The 20,363-nt window shown below is 46.3% G+C and overlaps 1 protein-coding gene across 9 annotated transcripts in view; it reads left to right on the top strand.

The window, feature by feature from the left end:
• PPFIBP2 (PPFIA binding protein 2) overlaps nt 1-18,083 on the top strand; it is a 144,823-nt gene extending 126,740 nt beyond the window's left edge. For 4 of the 9 annotated variants that reach the window (XM_025355982.1, XM_025355984.1, XM_025355987.1 and 1 more), the window contains 10 exons: nt 152-290; nt 1,888-2,029; nt 2,701-2,829; nt 9,296-9,446; nt 9,712-9,823; nt 10,060-10,148; nt 10,443-10,565; nt 11,739-11,864; nt 12,561-12,749; nt 13,929-14,663. In XM_025355982.1, coding sequence (XP_025211767.1) covers nt 152-290; nt 1,888-2,029; nt 2,701-2,829; nt 9,296-9,446; nt 9,712-9,823; nt 10,060-10,148; nt 10,443-10,565; nt 11,739-11,864; nt 12,561-12,749; nt 13,929-14,123 — 1,395 coding nt within the window. In that variant the 3' untranslated portion in view covers nt 14,124-14,663. Of the gene's footprint in view, nt 1-151; nt 291-1,446; nt 1,480-1,887; nt 2,030-2,700; nt 2,830-9,295; nt 9,447-9,711; nt 9,824-10,059; nt 10,149-10,442; nt 10,566-11,738; nt 11,865-12,560; nt 12,750-13,928; nt 14,664-16,318; nt 16,385-17,613 lie in introns of those variants that run through there. The other 5 variants (XM_025355980.1, XM_025355985.1, XM_025355981.1 and 2 more) reach the window with 3 other exon arrangements.
• The last annotated feature ends 2,280 nt before the right edge of the window (nt 18,084-20,363 follow it).

Here is a 20,363-nt window from a genome sequence, read left to right as displayed (position 1 = left end):
CAGACTAGCTAAATAATCTTTGAGGGGTCTTCAAGTCACCATATGTGGAAAATGTCTCTTAGAAAACAGGGAGTTGTTCTGTATCCAAGGATTTCCTAACTGAGGCTGACAGCTAAGTCGGTATCTCTCTTTTTCTCTCACCTTCCAATAGGACAGCCCTTTCTTGGTGGAGCACAAATATCCCACTTTACCTGGGAAGCTTTCAGGACCCACGCCCAATGGAGAGGCTGCCAAATCTCCTCCCACTGTCTGCCAGCCTGACGCCACGGGGAGCAGCCTGATGAGGCTGAGTGAGTGTCCAGTCCTGGTGCTGGTGGCCTCTGAGCAGCATCCTTGGCACTTTCAGTGATTGTATAAGATCCCTGCACCTACCACCACAATCCACAGTTGGAGAATGGTGGGGTGGGTGGCTGGAACAAGTTGTACCTTGGGGTGGTCCCACCTCTAGAGGCTCCCCCTGGGTGAGCTATTTTCTAAGGTAAGCATTCTACAGTCTCAGCAAACCAGGGTGTGTGTATCCCCTACTTCTTTTCAGCTGCAGCTTTTCACCCTCATTTCCTCTCTTCTTCTCTTCCTCCTCTCGAACCCCTTCCTGTCCTTCCTAGCATTGTTTTCCCTCCTCTCAGATACGCCCTTCTACCCTTCCTGCCCCTCGCGCTTCCTTCCTCTGTCATTCTGATCTTCTCTCTCCTGCCTCCACCTTCTTCTCTGCAGCTTCCCTATTCCCAGTAGGAGGGTATCATGCACTCCAAGTGGGAGCATTTCCTTAGGCAAATGGAGTCAGTGGCCAATGGGCAAGGGTGTCGGTCTACAGGTATCCTTTTGGTGGGTAAGACCTGAAACCACAGAGGCTTTTGCTGCTTTTCATTCAAAACAAGCCATCTTTCCCCACCAGCAGCAGAAGATTCAGTGGGCCCAGGAGGGAACATTCTGGTCCTGGCAGAGTTCTTCCTGAGGCTTCTCAGCCTCAGCTCTTCTCTGAGCTGGCCTATGCATTGGCCTCGTGAAGGCCAGCTCTGCCGTTGGCTGCAGGAACTTCAGATAAGCCCTTGAATGAGTTCTAGTGACACTCAAACTGGACTCACTACGGCTTCAGATTGTTCTAGTGTGAGCTGAGTGAGCCCAGGCACCTGCACAAGAGCTGCCCGTGACCTGGAGTATTCAGCCCCTGCTGCTGTCCCTTCCTTTCCCTGGGTGTGGACACCTCAGCCTGTCACAAAGGGACACTGGGAGCACTTGGTCCCCTCACATGAAACCTCCTCTCCATGTCAGTCGCCACTCACCCCATCCTTCTCCATGGGATTATTTTTCTTTCTGTTTGAGTTTTTCTCTCTTGCTCGATGACACTCTTTTGTTTATTTCTTTGCTTTCCCGTAACTCTGTTGGGCTGGACTTTGGCCTCTCTTGTTTCTTCATGTGGCTTCTCTGCTTCTTGGTTCACTGGAGATCGTGGCCGGAGTGTCAGTGCCCCCGTATTAGGTACTGTACCCATTCCAGGTGAGATGGAGAGTGAGAATGCCTTTGTTTCCCTACCCTAACCCTCCCCCTCACCAACACTCAGCCAGGGTCCCACTACTGCCTGCATTCCTGCATCTCCCTCTGAGGAAAAAGAACAAGCTCCTTGTTGAAATAATCCACAAGTACTTTGGACCCCAAATCCTTAACATTAAAGACATTAGCTCACCTACGTTTGAAATATTGAGCACACTAATTTCTCAACAAGGAAGCCTGGAGTCCCCACTAGTCTCTGGGATCTTGGTATGGAGTTCTGCCCTGAAGGCAGAATTGGGCAGATTCTCTGGACTCCCACTGAAGGGGAGGGCCCAGGCTTGAGGAAGAAGGGTTCCAGAGGCTACATTCACGTTCATTGCCTTCTTCCAATCTCAGGAGACACAGAAAGTGGCTGGGATGACACTGCTGTGGTCAATGACCTCTCATCCACATCATCGGGCACTGAATCAGGTCCTCAGTCTCCTCTGACACCAGATGGTAAACGGAATCCCAAAGGCATTAAGAAGTTCTGGGGAAAGTACGTTGGTGCTATTGATCCTAATTATATTGCTTTGAATTTTTCTTTTTGATTGGGCAAAGAGTCTATGTAAGCCCCTGGTCCATTAGACATTGAAACAGCAGTCAGAACAGAGTGTTCATGTTTAAAGAGAAGAATCTTAGATATTTTTCAGGGCCAAGAGAAGGAGAAGTATGAAAGGCACCCATTAAATATATCCAGTTGCCTTTCGTGTCATGTATCCTAGGCACCCACCCATTCCACACACCCTGAACATAGTCTCTGCAGCTACATGGGCTTTGGGACAGACACAGAGGAGACTGTATTCTCCCTTCTTAGGAGTCAATCTGTTTTAAGAAATCCTTGAAAAATCTTTGAAAGCCAAGTACTTGCTGACCCAACTGATCCACTTTGTGACATGAGGCAGAAACTGGGGCCTCCTACAAGGCATCAAACTTTGCTTTGACCTTTATGGCAAGTGACCAAATCCCAGAGGCAGGATTAGAATTGAGGCTTGAGTCTGGCAGAGGAGCTGCAATAGGTTGTGATCCTTGATCTCTAGGAAGGTACTGAGAAACAATGCTGCCCAGAGTCCCTGTGCTGGCCTGCATGGCCTTGCAAAAGAGGAGGCACAGTGACTGTAGGCTTTCCAACTATTCCATGACAGTCTCCATGGATTCTTCTCCATGCAGAATCCGAAGAACTCAGTCAGGAAATTTCAACACTGACACGCTGGGGATGGCAGAGTTTCGACGAGGTGGGCTCCGGGCGACCGCAGGGCCAAGACTCTCTAGGACCAGGGACTCCAAGGGACAGAAAAGGTAAGGTTCCCTCCAGTCCATCTACAAAAAGTTGTGTAAAATCCCAGCCCGGGTGGAGTGGGGAGAGGGTGCTTATTGTCCCACAGCCTCCAGAAATAGAAGCCAGGAATCCTTAGTGCAGAGCTTCTCAACTTGCCCATTCAACATGCATGGACGTTGCTCCATGCATGTATGCTGAGGTATGCTGAGGTAAAGATAAGAAGCTCCCTACAGCTGGAGGTAGGGAGCTAGGGTAGAAGGGTGGGCCCTTGGGCCTCCCTGAGCACCTAAACAGTGCTACACACGTATAACCCATTCTCAGCAGTGGGTTTACACACTAGATGGATAGCCTTGGTGTAGCCAGGAAGAGCACAGATTCTAGAATCCCAGGGAATTCCTGGGAATTGCTGCTCAACCACTTCCTAGCTGTGGGCTTTAAACCGGGTTATACAGTATCTCTCTCTATGCCTCCATTTCCTCACTTGTAAAGTAGATGTCAAAAACAATTGTTTTATTAAAGTTATCGTGAGGATTACATGAGCTACTACATGAGCTTTTTGCCATTCAAGAGTCAACAGCCTCTAGTATATTCGGGAAAGTGAGCCTTGTCTCTTACCTGCCTCTGGGTCAGCTCCATCCTTCCACAAAGACTCTGCAGAAAGATGTTGGTGGAGCTGGCCACACCTGCCACTATTTTTCATAATCCTGTGCCAAACTTTACTGTAGGATGTTAACTAAAGGGGGTTACAAAGGGATGGCACTGGAGTCAAAGTGGGAAGTTTCATGTCACTTTTCCCATCATACCTTAATACAAAAGCATAGAAAATGTTAAACTTCTCCAGAGGTGTCCCTGGTGGAAACCCTCCAGTTACTAGCTTTACCCACTTTCCTTTAATCTCCCTGCTCTGAAAAAGAGTATCTCCCCTCAAACCTGCACAGGTGAATCTTTACTACTGTGTTTTGGGGAAACCCCTTTCCATATTCTCTTCCCCAGTCAAGCAGTCCCTACAATAACATCATCTCCAGCACAGTATCTCCTAAGTTCTGAGTTACTCAGCCAAGATCAGTACTCCTGAGGGCCTTCCACAGGATTTGAATGTGACATTTTATATCCAACCAAAAAGCAAAAAGTAAGCTGTAACTCTCTTCAGTTTAGTCCCCTCAAGATTGCTGTATACCAATGGAAAGTACAGGTAGTTGCTGGTTAAGATGCGTACGGAGATGCAAATATCCGTTCTCAGAAATAATACAGTCTAGATTCCAATTAAGGAAGAAAAGCCATTTCCCTAAATGCATCATATTGTTTGCAGACCTGCATCCCCTGTGGAAGGGAGCCTTAGCTTATTTTGCACATGGATATGATACTCCACTTCTCCAGCTTGCCAAACAGGTTTCTAGTCTTACCAGGTCCTCCTGGTGCATGAGACACGGGACCTTTCCAGATCCATTTATTCTTTGAATGAGTATCCCCAGACTCCAGGTACCTTGAAAAGAAACATGAGAATGTGTAGACCACTAGCTTTTACAGGCTAGAGAATCTAAGGACACAGTCTAAGTAAGTCAGAGACCAATTCAGAGCCCTTAGAAAGTGAGCCAGAGAAAGCTTACCTGTATATTCAGTAATTAGATATTCTAATTACTTAGCAATTTTCTCAATGTAGATATTACTGTTGTTTCTGATTTATGTGAGCTGAAGAAAAATCAAGCTATAGTAAGCTTGAATGATTCATCCTTGTTTGAATTCTGGCTAGTTCTTGAAGGATTGATTCTAGAAGGGGAATCATTGGGTCAGGGTATAAAAACTTTCCTAAGACCCCTCAGCATTGTCCTTAGAGTAGGAAAGCATGGTTAGGGAGCTCTCTGTATTCTGACAGTCACTTTAGGGTATGGGATGACCAGGGTCAGTAGCTTTCTTTGCCAAAGGAAAAAACTGCAGTTCCAGCCCCAAGGCTGCTTTGTGCGAATGTCTTTCTCCTTTATTAACCGTAACAGTGGATGAGAAAGGGAAGAAGTGTGAAGAGGTCCTGATGAGATTGCTTTGTTTATCGTAACGGTGCAAAATGAATTTGCTGGTGGAAAAGAAAGGCCTTTATAACTCTCAAGTAGAAATTTGATATATGTTAATGTCCCCTGGTAATATTTATAATTTCTAGATATTAATATTTAGGTGTAGCTTTAAAACTGTTGTTGCTGGTATTCTTTAGGAAAAGTACTTTGTTACTGAAAGCCTCCAGCCCCAACCATTTTTTGTTCAATAAAACAATTGATTTTTAAAAAAATATGAGAATTGATAACATTGCGTAGGCACTCTCTTTCAGATTATGGACGAACACATTTTATTTGCTTTCTTCTCCCAGGTAAAGTTTTACAGAGTTACATTCCAGTCAGCACTGCTGGACAGAGTGCGCCTATTACACCCACATCCTTGTCAGCATTAAGTATTTACATTTTTCTTTTTCAAAGTTTTCTACTTTTATGAAACTCCAAATTTCCTTTTTATTGGTAATTTAGTTTTCATGTTTGTCATTTTAATTCTTTTGTGAATTATCTGCATTTTTGTTCATTATTAATGTATTTCTTATAGATTTCTAACTGTTCTCTATTAAGATATTAAGTCATGTCTAATAATTGTGACATAGTATTTTTAGGTTTGTGGCAGAATTTTACTTTTGTTTCTGATACTTTGATACATGGAATTTTTATGTTGATATAGAATTAGGTTTATCCACTTTGTGAATTCTTTCATTTTGTTTTAAATTTTTTCTGTGATTTTTAAAAACTTTGAATAATCCATTTAGGAATTATTTTAGTTTGTGAGTTTATTATGAGTTACTGTTTTTGAGAAAAAGGCAGTAAAGTATAATGTTTAAGGCAAACAGGCTCTAGAGCCACATGGCTGGATCCCATCTTTGCAGAGTGTTTTTTTCCTGAGTTGATCTACTGAGTGTATTGCCCTTCAGGATTCCAGCTTTAGGAGAGGTCCCCAATCCTACTGCTCCCCTACCTTGGACCCCTTTTTGTTTCCTTTTCCTACATGCATAGTGAGTCAGATTCATCATGAATGTAAAGATGCTTAAGCTTCAGGGACCCTCCTTTGTACGGAGCCCTTCCAGGGTCCAGAGAGAGTCTGATCATAGTGTTAACCGGGCCAGGTGTTTTGAAAATTTTGCATAAAAGAGGTATTTTAAATACAACCAGTTTTAAGACTGCTGACTCTTTTTACTGCAACTTTCCCTTGATCTATGCTTTTCCTTATAACAGATGGTGTTAGGGCAGCTGTGGGGATTTTGCGGGACTTGTTAAGGGGAAGTTAGCCTGAGGATACATGTAGTTTGGGTTTAGGGTGGGATGTGTGTGTTTGTGGTTTGCAGTCACTGCATGTTTAGTTTAGTTAGGTTTAATTCACTAGCTTTCCTACTGCACAAATGGCTTCCAGGATTTCTTCTACTTCCCATTGTGCCGATTCGCTCAGTGCTCTGTACTCACTTATGAACTGTACAATTATAAATGTGCCACGTGCTCTCCCCCTACCATGAGAAGAGCATATTTGAGAAATCTCAGCTACATCATTTGAAGTGCAATTTGAAAAGATGTTTTGGAATGTGTCAACAAAACAAATGGTTTGGCTATATATGAAGGGCATCTTCTCTGTCATCTCCAAATTATTTCCCAGCGTGTTCAGTGGTGCCCTGGCTGAGGCGGGAGATGCTGGCACTGAGAGGAGCTGAGGAGGAGGTGCAGAAGCTGGGTCTGATTCTGTGTGAACACTTCAAGGCTTAGGAGGGAGGAGAGGATTCACAAAACAAAAAATGGGAAGACTACTGGAGATGAGGCCCAGAGCTCTAGGTGGTTTTGAAAAGGTCAATAGGACAGAGGTTTTCCAATTATGATCTCAAAAACACTTATTTCCCCTTTAGAGCTGAAATGTTAGGTTCACAAAGACTAGGCAAAAAATAAAAGTTAAAAAATTTAAAAAAGAACTGAAAGGTCCCTTAGATATGTTTGTTTTTCCCACTTCCAAGAAACAAGGAAACAAATGAAATAAAAACCAAATAGAATATAAAACAAAAGTGATAAAATGAACATTGAAATTTGAGAGAAATTACTTTCTTACATTAAAAAACAAATTATAAACAAAAAATCCAGATCATATCAAAAGCATAATTTGCTAAGAGCAAGAGGTAAGTTTTAAACAAAAAAAGTGAATAGCCTTCTAGATTGTTGTTCATATAAGATGAATGATATGAACCCACTGGGAAAAGGTTGAAATTTCTTGCTGAGTTTACATGATATACTGACAGTGACAAAGATAACATAAAACTCATGTACTGCCACAAGGACATAGACAACACATGAGTTAAATGAATACTGTCAATTCAAAGAATGTTTAAGATTAGCCATAGCATTAGAAAACTTGAATGCATTATAGTTTTACAACTTACATATAAAAGACATTTGATAGAGGCCTTTCTAAATTTAAATGATTCTAAAAATGTACATGACCATACCAGTTATAAATTGTGAGACAAAACTTTATTATCATAAAAGATAAATATTGATCATGTTAGAAGACTAAATCAACCATCTGTTGTCATAGAAAATATTATAAAGTTGTGGACATATAAAGAAGCAGTCAAAGAGTATCCACCCAAAATATGAGAGTCAAAAAGTACTATAGCTGGATACAGTGGCTCAGACCTGTAGTCCCAGCTACTTGGGAGGAGGCAGGAGGATTGCTTGAGCCCAGGAGTTCAAGGCTGTAATAAGCTATGATTACATCACTATACACTCCAGCCTGGGCAGCAGAGCCAGACCCCATCTCTAAAAATAATTAATTACTAAAACCCTGTCTCTAAAATAAATATCCCATTTCTGAAATAACAAATACCCTGTCTCAAAAAAGAATCAAACTATAGAGGTATCTCAAGCTTTTATATAATAAAATATTTCTACATTTTGTGATTTTTTTCAGTTTTGCAAAACTTGCAATTTTTGTGGCTTGTTTTCTAATTCTAAATATTCCCTTTGTTTCTAATTACATATTCAAATTTTATACTTTTTTTGAAGAGAAAATTTGTAAGTTCCAGGCCTCGTAAAACATTTTCAGGACCCATGAAAGCCCAGGTTCCAGATTATGATTGATCAGTCCCTGCCACAGGGTATACATCATCTCTAGCATTTGTTCTAAAATGGGGCATTCTTATCATGCTTATCTTTTAAGGAATTCCCTCACTTTAAGAACAGCTCAACCAGGCATTTAAAAAAATATGTTTTAATCTAGTATGTTAGGGCTTCTTTGAAGGACTCTTTCTGGTCTTTGAAGGAATATCTAATCTTCAATATTCTATAAATCCTCATTTATGAACATAAAGTTGCTCTGTCGAATCCCCCCCTAAAAAAAATGACTCTATTGGTATTTTTAGTGTGCTATTATATTCACACTTTAAATGAAAAATGGATGTCTTTAAGAACAGATAGCTTTATAAAACCCAGTCATCCTGTCTAGGAACATAATCTAGCTTTTCATTTATTCATGTCCTTTCTTATGTTGCTCAGTTGACTGTTGTAGTCAATACCTCTCCCCACCCCCGCAGTCCCCACACATAATCACACAAGGCCAAACATCTCTTGTTAAGGCAATTCCTAGACGTTTTATAATGTTGGTTGCTATGAGTGGGATTTTTAAATTGTTTTAACAGCATTAGTATCTGTGCATTGATGGTATTAGAAAATTGTTGATATTTGTATTGTAACATATATGTTACATATGTTTATATGTGCATTTCATAACTGGCCATCTTACTGAGCTTCCTTGGGTTTTCTAAATGGGCAGTCCTGTCATCTGTAAAGAATGGCTTTATTTCTGCCTAATAGCTATACTTCTTGTTCTTCTTTATCTCTAATACTGGCTACGACTCTCAGACCAATGTTATTAGCACTGATAAAAAACATATTGTCCTTTTATTGAATTTAATGTGAATGTTCCTCTTGTTTTGTTAATAAGTAATGTGTTAGCTGTTGTTGATTGGAAAGTTTTTGCTTTTAGTTTTTGGTGTGTGTGTTTTTTTTTGTTTGGTTTTTTTTTTTTTTTTTTAAGAGAACTGACCCTCTTAAATGCTAAGAAAACTAGTTTTCTAAGCATTTTCCTAAAAAGATGATTCCGCCTAATGAGGCCACAGTTCTGGGCTTGTGTCATGTATATGTGTGTATGTGCACCCAGGACATGTGAACATGATCTCAGGAGGGTCATACAGGCTGCCCCATTCTCTAAGTAGCCTGAGATTTGAAATTCAGATCTTATGTTATTAAGAAAACTCTAGGGTCTTCCTCCTATGAGTGTGTTGTAGTGGAATTTTGTTCAACACAATCTCATGATGGAAGTTGTTTGTTAAAAAACAGGTTTTTTGTTTTGTTTTGTGAGACATGATTAGATTCAGAACCTCAGGCTCTCCCACTAACAGGAATATGCTGTTTTCCTGCTTCCCAGTGACGCCAATGCCCCCTTTGCCCAGTGGAGCACAGAGCGTGTGTGTGCATGGCTGGAGGACTTTGGCCTGGCTCAGTATGTGATCTTTGCCAGGCAGTGGGTATCTTCTGGCCACACTTTATTGACAGCCACCCCTCAGGACATGGAAAAGGTAAGGGCTGAGCTTGGGGAGAGGAGGCGCCCATTTCTTCCCAAACCAATGCATGGGGAGGGCAGGGTCCGCCACTCCTGTCACACACACAGGAGGATGGATGAAGGAGGGTGATAGTCCCTCTGTAGCTGCAGGTTGGCATCCCAGGGCACGGTGCAGAGATCCACTGCCATACTCTCAGAGCATCTCCACCCACACACAGCTTTCTCTGAGGACCAAATTGCCTGCCAAAATTTCACATGTGGTCTTCATCTTTTAATTTCAGGAGCTAGGAATTAAGCACCCTCTCCACAGGAAGAAGCTTGTTTTAGCAGTGAAAGCCATCAACACCAAACAGGAGGAGAAGTCTGCACTGCTAGACCACATTTGGGTGACACGTAAGGACAGGCATATATATATTAAGTATGTCTCTGGCAGCAACTAAGGGTAGAAAGAATTTCCCTGTTAAATGGGTACCTCAAGGACAGCTGTCTCCTTGTAAAAGGCAGAGGAATTACTAAACTTTTGGGGGAATAACACGAACCTCAAAATATAATTTGCTCCCCTTTTTTTTTGCATCTACATTCTCTGATTCTCATGAATCCTGACACTTCTGGGGTTTTTGTATTTGTAGGGTGGCTTGATGATATTGGCTTACCCCAGTACAAAGACCAGTTTCATGAATCTAGAGTTGACGGACGAATGCTGCAATACCTAACTGTGGTGAGGACTTTTTCTTTCAATTTCAGTTGTCCCTGTGAGCACTCAGCTCACATGTACCCATAGTGGTCATTTTAAACTTGATTCCATATATTCTTAAGGCCTTGAAATAGTATCATTTGTCACAAAAGAGGTCCCAAGTAGCAGAGTACAAACCACTGTGATAAGCTATTGGTGTCTCCGCGTGCACCTTCCTGAGATGTGGTTGACTGGTCTATGTTTGGTCTCGTAAGGGACATCAGAGGTCTTTTGTCACTTTGGAAACTCTGGTGTATCAACCAAACTTTCCTCTTTCAGAATGATTTACTTTTCTTAAAAGTCACCAGCCAACTACATCATCTCAGCATCAAATGTGCCATTCACGTGCTGCATGTCAACAAGTTCAACCCCCACTGCCTGCACCGGCGGCCAGCTGATGAGGTGAGACCACAATAGTATCTCTCCAGGTAGCCCTGAACCAGGACCTCTGAAACATCGACCATGAGCAAACAAGAATGACATCATAAAAGCACTGTTTTTTGGATCATGGTGCCTGGGATTCTTTTGTTTGCTTGTGCTTCCTGGTGCCCCAAACACCCATTACCTGTACTTTGTGTCTCACTGTAGCCATAGACCTCTAAGCTCCCACCCTCCACTGGGGAGACACGTGCTATAAAGTCATCATAGTGATTAAGGGAGATGAGTATATGGTGCAAAGGAGAGGGAGACAGAAAAAAAAATGGAAAGATGGGTGTCACAGTAGAAGAGAAGAGACAGAGGAGAGGGAACAGGAGCCCATAGAAGCTAGACATTTCAGAATAGGTATCCCTACTTCTAGATCCAAAATTAACTGACTTCCAGGCCCAGGTACAAGGGATCCATGAGCAGTCTTGCTACAGAAGAAACAGTATAGGAAAATAACAGCACCCCAAGTCATGAAGAAATAACTGATTATGTTCCATGAACTTTGAAGTTCTTGGTGGACCCTCAAACTGAAGATTGTCAGTCACATCCTATCTCCTCTGTTCCTGGGAACTAGGTCTAACCTTGATATAAAATTAACTCAGCTTCCTAGGCTGTTACCTTTGCCATCTATCTCCTATTTTCTCCTTATTCAACCAACATGTTTTGAATGTCTTGTATATGTCAAGCACAGCGCTGTGCATTTTTAAGACCACAGTGCTAGGTGAGAGCACTTAGGAATAAGTATCTTAAGCTGTGCTCCCCTAAAATTGTTGGCCATGCCAGGGAGATCTTTCATCTGTAAATCACTTGGATTGTAATTGACAGTCATCTTTAAAGTTCTATTGAATCACTGAAAGAATAACTATAATGTCCTCATTTATTTATCTCAAAGTTAGCCAGAAAATGAGGGAGCAACAGAATTCTGGATTCAGATATCTCAGTGTGGAAGATCTTGCAAGATTCAGTGGGAGCTCTGTTTCCTGGAAACTGGGGAGGCTGGTGCTCTGGCAGATGGGGTGGGTCACTAAGCTTGAGGGTCTTCTATTGTTGTGATGCGTCTGGGGCAGGGCTACTTACAGGGGCTGACTCCACAGAGGACCACGGTGGGACCTATTAAGCCTAACTTCCTCACTTTCCTCCCTCTGACAGAGTAACCTTTCTCCTTCAGAAGTTGTACAGTGGTCCAACCACAGAGTGATGGAGTGGTTGCGATCTGTGGACCTGGCAGAGTATGCACCCAATCTTCGAGGGAGTGGAGTCCATGGAGGCCTTATTGTGAGTGGCTCTCTGGCCTAGCCCACCTGCCTTGGTGCAAATGGGATATTCAGAAACTTATTTATTAAGGACAAGACATAAAATCTAACAAAAAAAATAGGTACTTCATCTGAAGCTCTTGCATAATTTGACATCTCAAAGTATTTTGATAACTTGTCCTTGAGAATTAATATACCTCATGGAAGCAAGATGCCTTCTGGCAGCACCTCCTTGGCATGAGACCTGAGGATTCTAGGTCAATGGGCTGCATGAAGACCAACACTTACAAGGCAGATCTGCCTGTCCCTGAGTGGGGCTGGGGAAGGGACTGGGAAGCCATAAAAATGCAGCTTCCCACTTGCTGCAATATGATTCTTATCACTACTCAGATCTGTCAGTGACAAAGCCAGAGGGGAAATGAGGAAGTGTGGTGGCTTGGATGTCATCCAGAGGAGATCCTGAGAGATAGCCTTACCAAAGAGGTCCCAGTTCTCTGCTGCTCTGTGAAAACAAGGTGGTCAGTCAGCAAATGTGCTAGTGTGTGCTCAGAGTCAGGTCCTGTGCCAGCCAGTGAGAGGAGTGGGACTCAGAACAAGTGAGTGAGCTCCTGCCCCTGCTCTGGAGGTGCCCGCAGCCCAACAGGCCAATCTCTCGGCATCCTCCCCTCGAGCCATTTGTATTTGCTCCTGGCCAGGTTTGTTTCTGGTTCCTTCTTAGATCCTGGAGCCGCGCTTCACTGGGGACACCCTGGCTATGCTTCTCAATATCCCCCCACAAAAGACGCTCCTCAGGCGCCACCTGACCACCAAGTTCAATGCCCTGATTGGTCCAGAGGCTGAACAGGAAAAGCGAGAGAAGATGGCCTCACCAGCCTACACACCACTGACCACCACAGCCAAAGTCCGGGTGAGTTGCAGACCCTTTCTGAGTGGGCCCTGGGCTGCCTCCTGGCCCTCAGGCAGCACAGCACCTGGCTCGATGCCCGCAGCCAGAGCAGCATGTGCAGCCTGGACAAGGAGGATCTTGCAGCTTCTGCTGTGGTCTTGTGGTCTGTTAGGCCAGTCTTTGTTAAGCCAGTTCTCCACCAGTTTTGAGTCCAAGGAAGACAGTGCAGGTTTCTTTACCTAGAAAATATGTTCAGGAAGCACCTATCCTCAGGTGACTTAGAGCTCACCCTCTACCCCATTGCTGCCGTGACTCATCTTGCGGAGCAGAAGTGCTCCGAGTCTGGCTTTCCTTCGGTCAGGCCTGCCTGCGTGCCGCAGTGCCGTGGGATCTTGGCCAAAGCTGTCCTGCTGACATAGGAAGTGTTCCCATTGGAAGCTGGTTCCATTTGTCTTGCTTTGTGACGTGGCCAGCACACAGATACCCAGAGGTCCCAAGGTCTTCCAAGCACCAACACTACTCACTGGGGCTCCCAGAATCCCACAAAGCCCTTTAGACCTGCCTGAGCCACAGCATCCTCAAACCACATTCTTCCCAGACTAAAGACCCACAGGCAACCTCTGGAGGCCAGGCTGGTCCTATCCTTGGTAGTGTTGAGGCTTCATGCCCAGCTATAACTCAGGCACAGACCTCGTTCCCCAAGGGAGCAGGACAGGAAGTATGTCTGGGGGAGTCAAGCAGAAACAGTGCTGTGTGACGCTAGGGCAGGGAGCAACCTGGGGCTATCCTACATGCCTTTAGATGGTGCCAGGTGCTCAGATGGGAAAGGGTTGGGGTGCCAGTAGCTGTGCTGAGGCAAGTTCTCTGTGCTTCACCTCAAGTGCCAACCTCAAGTACATTCTAAAGAAACTCCCAGTTCATCTATGGAAATAAGAAAGTCACTTTGGTGGGGCAGCCAGGCATGAGTTTCTGGCATAGTATTGGAGGGGCAGCTCTTATTGTTCAAGATTATTTACCTGTTGGCCTTTCTGCAGCATATAAATTGCTTACAAGAGCTCTGTTTTGTTCAGAATCTTTCTAGGAGCAGTTTACATCATTCCTCTCCTTGCGGGCCTGCTCTTAAATTTTAATTATATTGTCAGTCATACCTGCACACTGCCCTGATTGCCTTCTCATAATCTTACATTTGCTGTGTTTTAGCCAAGGAAACTAGGATTTTCACACTTTGGAAACATAAGAAAAAAGAAGTTTGATGAATCGACGGACTACATTTGCCCAATGGAGCCTAGTGACGGCGTCAGTGACAGTCACAGGGTCTACAGTGGCTACCGGGACCTCAGCCCCCTTGATGCCCCTGAACTGGATGGGCTGGACCAGGTGGGACAGATTAGCTGATGCCCTTGTCACCTGCCCTCTGTGCACCCTGAGAGCTCACAGTAACACTGTGTCACCATATAACTGCACCTCACCCCTGCACATGTGCATGACTCGCAGAGAACATTCCAGCAATTGTGTACCCCTGGGCCAGTCTCTCTTTGAACTCTGAGGGTGGCCAGGATCTGGAGCTGCATCTCTAAGGGGCCAGGCTTTGGGGACCATTGTCAAAGGTGGACTCAGCAGGAAAGACACTTAAAGACACCTTTACATTTCTAGTAAGTCTTGATGTTCATCTTCAGCACCAGTGGAAACACATGAACTTCGATGCAGGTCCAGAGACCATGGACACTCCCACGAGGCTCAGCTTTCAGGCACCCTCTATGCTTCAGTTGAGGGAAAAGCTCAAGTGCCTTAGGCCCGTGGGCCACAGTCTTGGCTGAGATCAAAGGGATGAGCCACAGGGACTTCTGCCACAGTGACAGTGGAATTGTGTTGTGCCTTACTTCAGAGGTGGTCTCTTCTTTCTTGTAATAAAAGCAATATTTATGTGGAAAGCAAGAAGTGCAACATATCTTTAACTTTGTTGGGGAAAGAGAGCTGAGGGTAGCTGGAAATGGAGTCCTACCAATTGCAGAGCTGAAGAGCCGATGGCACTGAGCCTGGTCCTCAGCCAGGTGCAGGCTCAGGATTCACTAGGGGGTAGAACAAGGCGGGAACCCCTCCCATAGCCTTCAGAGGAGGTCTGTGGCCTCAGTGCTCCAGAATTTGCTTCCCTCTGTGAAGCAGAGGGGGCTTCGTGTCTCATGCACGTCCTGACCATACGGCACATCTGTCGTGCAGACCTCAAAGCTGATTGGTTTTAGTGGCATGAGCTCCCTCAGTGAAGGGGATGGTGGGGAGATAAGAAGGGCACCTTGCTGGAAAGACTCTCTGTTCTTTCACGTGTTTTTCTGGCTTCTCTATTACTGACTTAGCCAGGCTCATAACCATGGTGGGGGCTGGTCTGTCTGCTGGCAGAACTGAAAGAGATCTGTCCCCTTGATTTAGAGACTGACTGATAATGGCTCCTCCAGATGGGCCTTGTCTGGCTGGGACTGAGGGAGAGACGTGCCTTGCCAGTCTGGGCTCCTGGTCAAGAGACTTTAGTTTGCCCCCAGGCAGCGTTTGGCTCCCCTCAATCCCCTGGGCCTCATCGCAGAAAAGTAACACCACATCACCGCCATCTGATGGCCTGGGCACGGCCTGATGACCCCGTTCCATTGTGGCACTCTGATTCTGTCCCAGATGGAGGCTATGCTAAGATTCGCTTCTTAAACTACCAGCAGCCTCAGGCGTGGTCTGTTGCCACAGGAGGTGAGAGATGTCGGGACAAGCTTGCCAGCTGGCAATGCTGCTGTTAGATCCTGGTACCCAGGTCCACTGGATGAGAAGTGCTCATTCAGGCTGACGCCTGGCCATTGGAGTTGTAGAGCCAGTCAGGGCAGGCTTTGTCCCTTGCTTCTTATGTCACAGTACAGGGATCTCTGCATGTGCCTCTTTTCAAAACCTGCATGGAACTGTTTTGCCACTGATTCTCTGCACCCTCAAGTAAGTCCTGTTCCCTTTGTGGGCTTCAGTTTTCCTACCTATAAAACAAGGGAGGGGTTACACTTGGTGCCCTCCAAATTTACAGAGGATGTTTCCAAATCTACAGTGTCTAAGTAGGTTTAGGGAAGAAGGAAGAGACCAGCATTACCTGAGAAGGAGGGGCAGGAGGGAGGCTCTTGAGTAGTGAGGAAGGATGCCCACCTATGTCAGGGCATTGGTGTCTGAGCTTCTGTTGCCTGGTTAGTGTGAGTCTGTTTAGCATCCTGAAGGCCTTCATTGCTACTGCTCTCTGCTCCTGGAAATAGCTGGAACATTGAATACGTGCAGAAGGGCTGCTTCTGACAAGCCTGTGTCCTGCCTCTGTGTACCCTGAATGCCAGTTCCCAGTGGGGCCCCAGGAGAGGTATGCATGCAGTGTGGGACATTGATGCCTCTCCCCAGGAAACAGAAGCAGCCTGTGCTCCACCCACCTGTCACTCCTCAGGGCCCGGCCCCCTCCTTGCCCATCCCTCCAGGGAAGCATGCCCTGGAGAAGCCAGGCTTGAGTATGACAGGACTTGCATGCCATTTCTGTGAATCACGAGCTACGTCCATGTGTGCTGACCAGGCTGCTGCCCATTTTACAGATGGCACCTTCGGAAGGTACCGTGACGCAAATAGGGCTCCTCTCCCAAGACATTCACCGCCTTACGGTAGGACTCTGACCCTCTCCCCATAGTCAGACTGGTGCTAGGGAGGCCCAGTGAGTTTGGTGTGGTAGTGCACAAGGCCTGGAGAACAGCAAAGAATGGTGCTCAGTGCTGGGGTCACAGCCTGAGCCTGAAACAGCCCCGAGGCAGAAAGCAGCCCAGGGGCCTTCTCTGTTGGCCTGTTACTGGACCTTGAGCCCTTAAGGGCATTGGGGAAGCTCATGGGCTGTTAGCCAAAGCCAGCTAAAGCACACTAGATCTCAGGTCCTCTTCCCAGGCTTAAAGATGAGGAAACCAAAATGCTCAGCAGCTCTGGATCATCTGTCTCAGCAGCCTAGAGCCCAGGCTGCATCCTGTCCTAGTGGACACTTCCACCCTCTGCCCAGAGACAAATGCATTTCCTATCGTGCCTCTGACTTTGTGGGTATCACAAAGTGTTGACAGGCTTGTGAGCACATCTGGCATGCCCGAAAGGACAAACTATATCATGGGGAAGGAGCTCGGCCTTGAAAAGCAGTTTTGGAGTGAGGCTCAAGTCTCTGCTCTGACTTCACTAGCTCTGTGACCTGGGGTGTCATTCTCTCCTGAGCTTTGACTTAGTTATCTGTAAAGTAGGGCTAATGATACCCTCCTTGCCAGGCTTACAGGCAGACTAGAGCCGGCAGGAAAAGGCCAGCCACAAAGCGCAGCCACAGAGCACAGGATTTGTTTTTGAGGACCCATAACTCCCAAGGCCTTTTAGTTCGTGGACATCCCATCACTCAGCCTGTTGGCTGTAGTGTCTGTCCCCATCGAGGCCCCTGTCACTGTGCTTGCTTGTCTAACAAGGCCCATTGGGAAGACAGGACAAGGACAGGGACACACGACTCTCCTTGTATCCAAGGACACAACAGGGAAGTCTCCCTGACTCCAAACAGGATCAGTTTTATTCAACGTTTTTATTTATTGGCCCACCCATGAAAGGAATCTGACCACACTTGCCCTTATGATCTAGTCCTTCGGTGGCCTGAAAATAGAAAATGTATTTCTAAGATGAACAATTTATTTTTATCTTAATAGTATTGTTTATTCTGATCCAATACTCAGGGTTTCTTGGGACACTATAAACACTATACAGTTCACCTGCATCAGATGCAGCCCTCACCCAGTGCCCTCTAGTTCCCATGCAGCTGCTGCAGGGCAGCCTGGACCAAAACTCTGTTAAACTGACCCTTCGGCTGTGTCCTTTTCAGACAATGCTGAGCCAGGACCAGCTGCTGAATGACTCTCGCCTGCCTGCCCCCGACTCTGATGACTGGAGATGACTTTCTTCATGGCTGAGAGCGTAGGGAGGCATGTGTGGGGGCCCAGAGCCTTTGCTTCTGTGGGGAGCTGGCACACAGCCCTCTCTGCAAGCCCAGTCTGGGCTGGCAGGGTGTTTCAGACAGGGTGCCGACAGGCACGAAGCAGAGCTGTGGGACAGGTGTCCAGGGGTGGCCCCAGGGTCCGTGCGTGTCTTCAACCATGCTGCGCTCTTCACCGCAGGCTTCATACCTTTTGTACTTTTATACATGGTCTGCGGACCACTTTTGTGGGAGGGCAGTGAGATATCAGCACGCAGACTAGATGGCTCATGCTATTCCTGGTGACATCCTGGAGGCTCTCACACCCGAGGAGGAGAGCTGTTAGTTAATAAAACCTGCTGGAAAAAAAGTTCCGAAAAACTGTTTTGAATGTTCTGTAGAGACTGCGTTTTGTGAAATGATCACCGGGAGCTCCCTCCGGCGCTGCTTCACAGGAGCGTGCTTTTCCATTCACAGGACTGTGGCTGGGCAAGGCAGGTGTTTAGGGTGTGAGCAGGGAAAGCAACGAGGCCCCTTTCCCACAGCCCTGCCTGACTCTATCTCCCGTCATCTGCAAGGGGTATCTGTGCAACCTCCCAGCTTGGAGCAGAGGCGTCCCCAACACATGCACGCCCTGCCCTTTGCCTCCGCCCAAGCTGACACACAGCCTCCCAGGCCTTGCCCTTGGAGCAGCTCAGGCATAATGTCTGATTAAATAGCTCCCCCAAGTGGAAGGCCCTAGGGCACCTCAAGCTCCGTGTTTCCACCGCAGCTCACCAACTTCCCAAACATGTCCGCTTCCTCTCCACTCTTTAGTCTTTCCTCCCTCCAGGCATCTGCTCAGGCCCTTTCCTCACTGGGGAATGCATTTTTCTCCTAGTCCCCTTCATGAGGCAAAATCCTGTCTCCCAAGGCATGGCAAAGAGACCGTCTCTCAGGAAGCCTTCCCGCATGATCCAGTTACAGGTCAGCTGTCCCACAGTACCGTGTCTGCCCTTGAGCCAGAGCACAGCTCACCTTGAAGTTTCACACCCGTCCTCACCACAAACTTGGAGCACCTGCTCTGGGCTGGTTCCTGTACAGACAGTCCTCCAATTGCCAAGGAGATCCATGCTCCTAAGTTCCCCATCCACCCACTCCTTCACATGTGTGTGTTAAGTACCTTCCATGCCAGGGCTACAGATATAGGCATGAATGCCAAGGTCCCTGCCTGAAGGTGCTTACAGTCTAGTGGAGTACAGACCAGTTTCAAACAAGACTTTGCCAAAGGATACAGATGCTCCAATATTAGTTTCTGCAGCCTAAAAGAGCATGTTATCATTTTTAATGGGGGTTTGGGGAAGGAGTCTGAATAGGTTCCATGGAAGAGGTGACACTTGAATTTGGAAAGATGAATCATATTTTCCCAGGTATGCCAGAGGGGAAGGGCATTCCAGGTAGACAGACTTGAAACAGCGCAGCACAACCTAGGAATTGCCAAAAGTTGGTAGGCTAAAGCAGGGTTTCCTGGCCTCTGTGCTGCTGTCACTTTGGGCCGCGTAATACTCTGTGATGGAGGCTCTCCTGTGGGTTTTAAGACGTTTAGCAGCATCCTTGGTCTCTACCCTCTAGATGCCAATAAAGGGTAGATGCACCCCTTCTCTAGTTGACAACCAACATGTCTTTGGACTTTGTTATCTGTTCCCTGAGCAGCAAAATCACCCTTAGTTGAAGAACCACTAGGCGAGAGAATGGGGTCAGAGTTGGGGGCCCAGGGAAAGGAAAATCTGACAAAGTCAGCAGAAGCCAAATCAAGAAAGGCGTTGGGAGCCAGACCCTGGAGTGCGTCCTGGAGAGAAGGGGTGGCCAGAGTGGGGTCTCCCTTGAAAACAGTGAAGGATCCCCAAGGAGACACTGAACAGGTGGATGGGTGAGGTTGGCCACCGCTCCCTCCCACCCCCACAGACCTTCTGTGAGGTCATCTCTGTGTTTGGCCACCAGAGGGTAAGACACAGCTGTACTTCAGAGAGCTCCCCAGAGCCCTGTTCTCTTTCTCCGCTCCCCTCTCCCTCATGCACACGCACACTGAGTAACAAGTCCAGTGACACCAAGTTCCAATGTGGCCGCCATTATGTCAGTTTTTGTGAAAAGGGGAACAACTTAGAATAAAACTGGCCTAGGTTTAAGGCCAGCTTTGCCACCCACTGGTTGAATGACCTGGGAACACAGTCTCCAGGCCTCAGTTTCCTCATCTATAATTTGGAGAACAAAATCCCTACAGAATCTCTGGTTTGTTATGAGACTTCTAGGAAGCAGGGCAGAAGCAGCTCTACCCACTCACAGGTAACAGAGCAGCACTGTGTCATCCTGGCCATGAACCGCAAGGGGCCATGTGGTCACTCGTATCGTTTGGGTTTCATGATACTACAAAGGATTTAAGGCAGCTTCTGGAATCTGACTTTGAAAGTTGAGAAGTTTCTGTGTGTAACCACTCCTACCATGACCCCCAGTGCCATGGAGAGATTCTTGAGAGTTGATGTGACCCCACTCGGAGTTTTTTGGGAATTGCCCCTACACTTGACAGTTCTGACCCCCATGGGTATGCAGACGCCAACTCACAGGCCAGGCCATGGCCTCTGACTACCTAGCAGGTCCCCCACAGAGCCACACTTCATGGGCTA

The sequence above is a fragment of the Theropithecus gelada genome, chromosome 14, assembly GCF_003255815.1.
Source record: "Theropithecus gelada isolate Dixy chromosome 14, Tgel_1.0, whole genome shotgun sequence".
NCBI classification, from domain to species: Eukaryota; Metazoa; Chordata; class Mammalia; order Primates; family Cercopithecidae; genus Theropithecus; species Theropithecus gelada.
The sequence above is the reverse complement of the archived record's forward strand: the minus strand, read 5'-3'. Positions and strand labels throughout refer to the sequence as shown.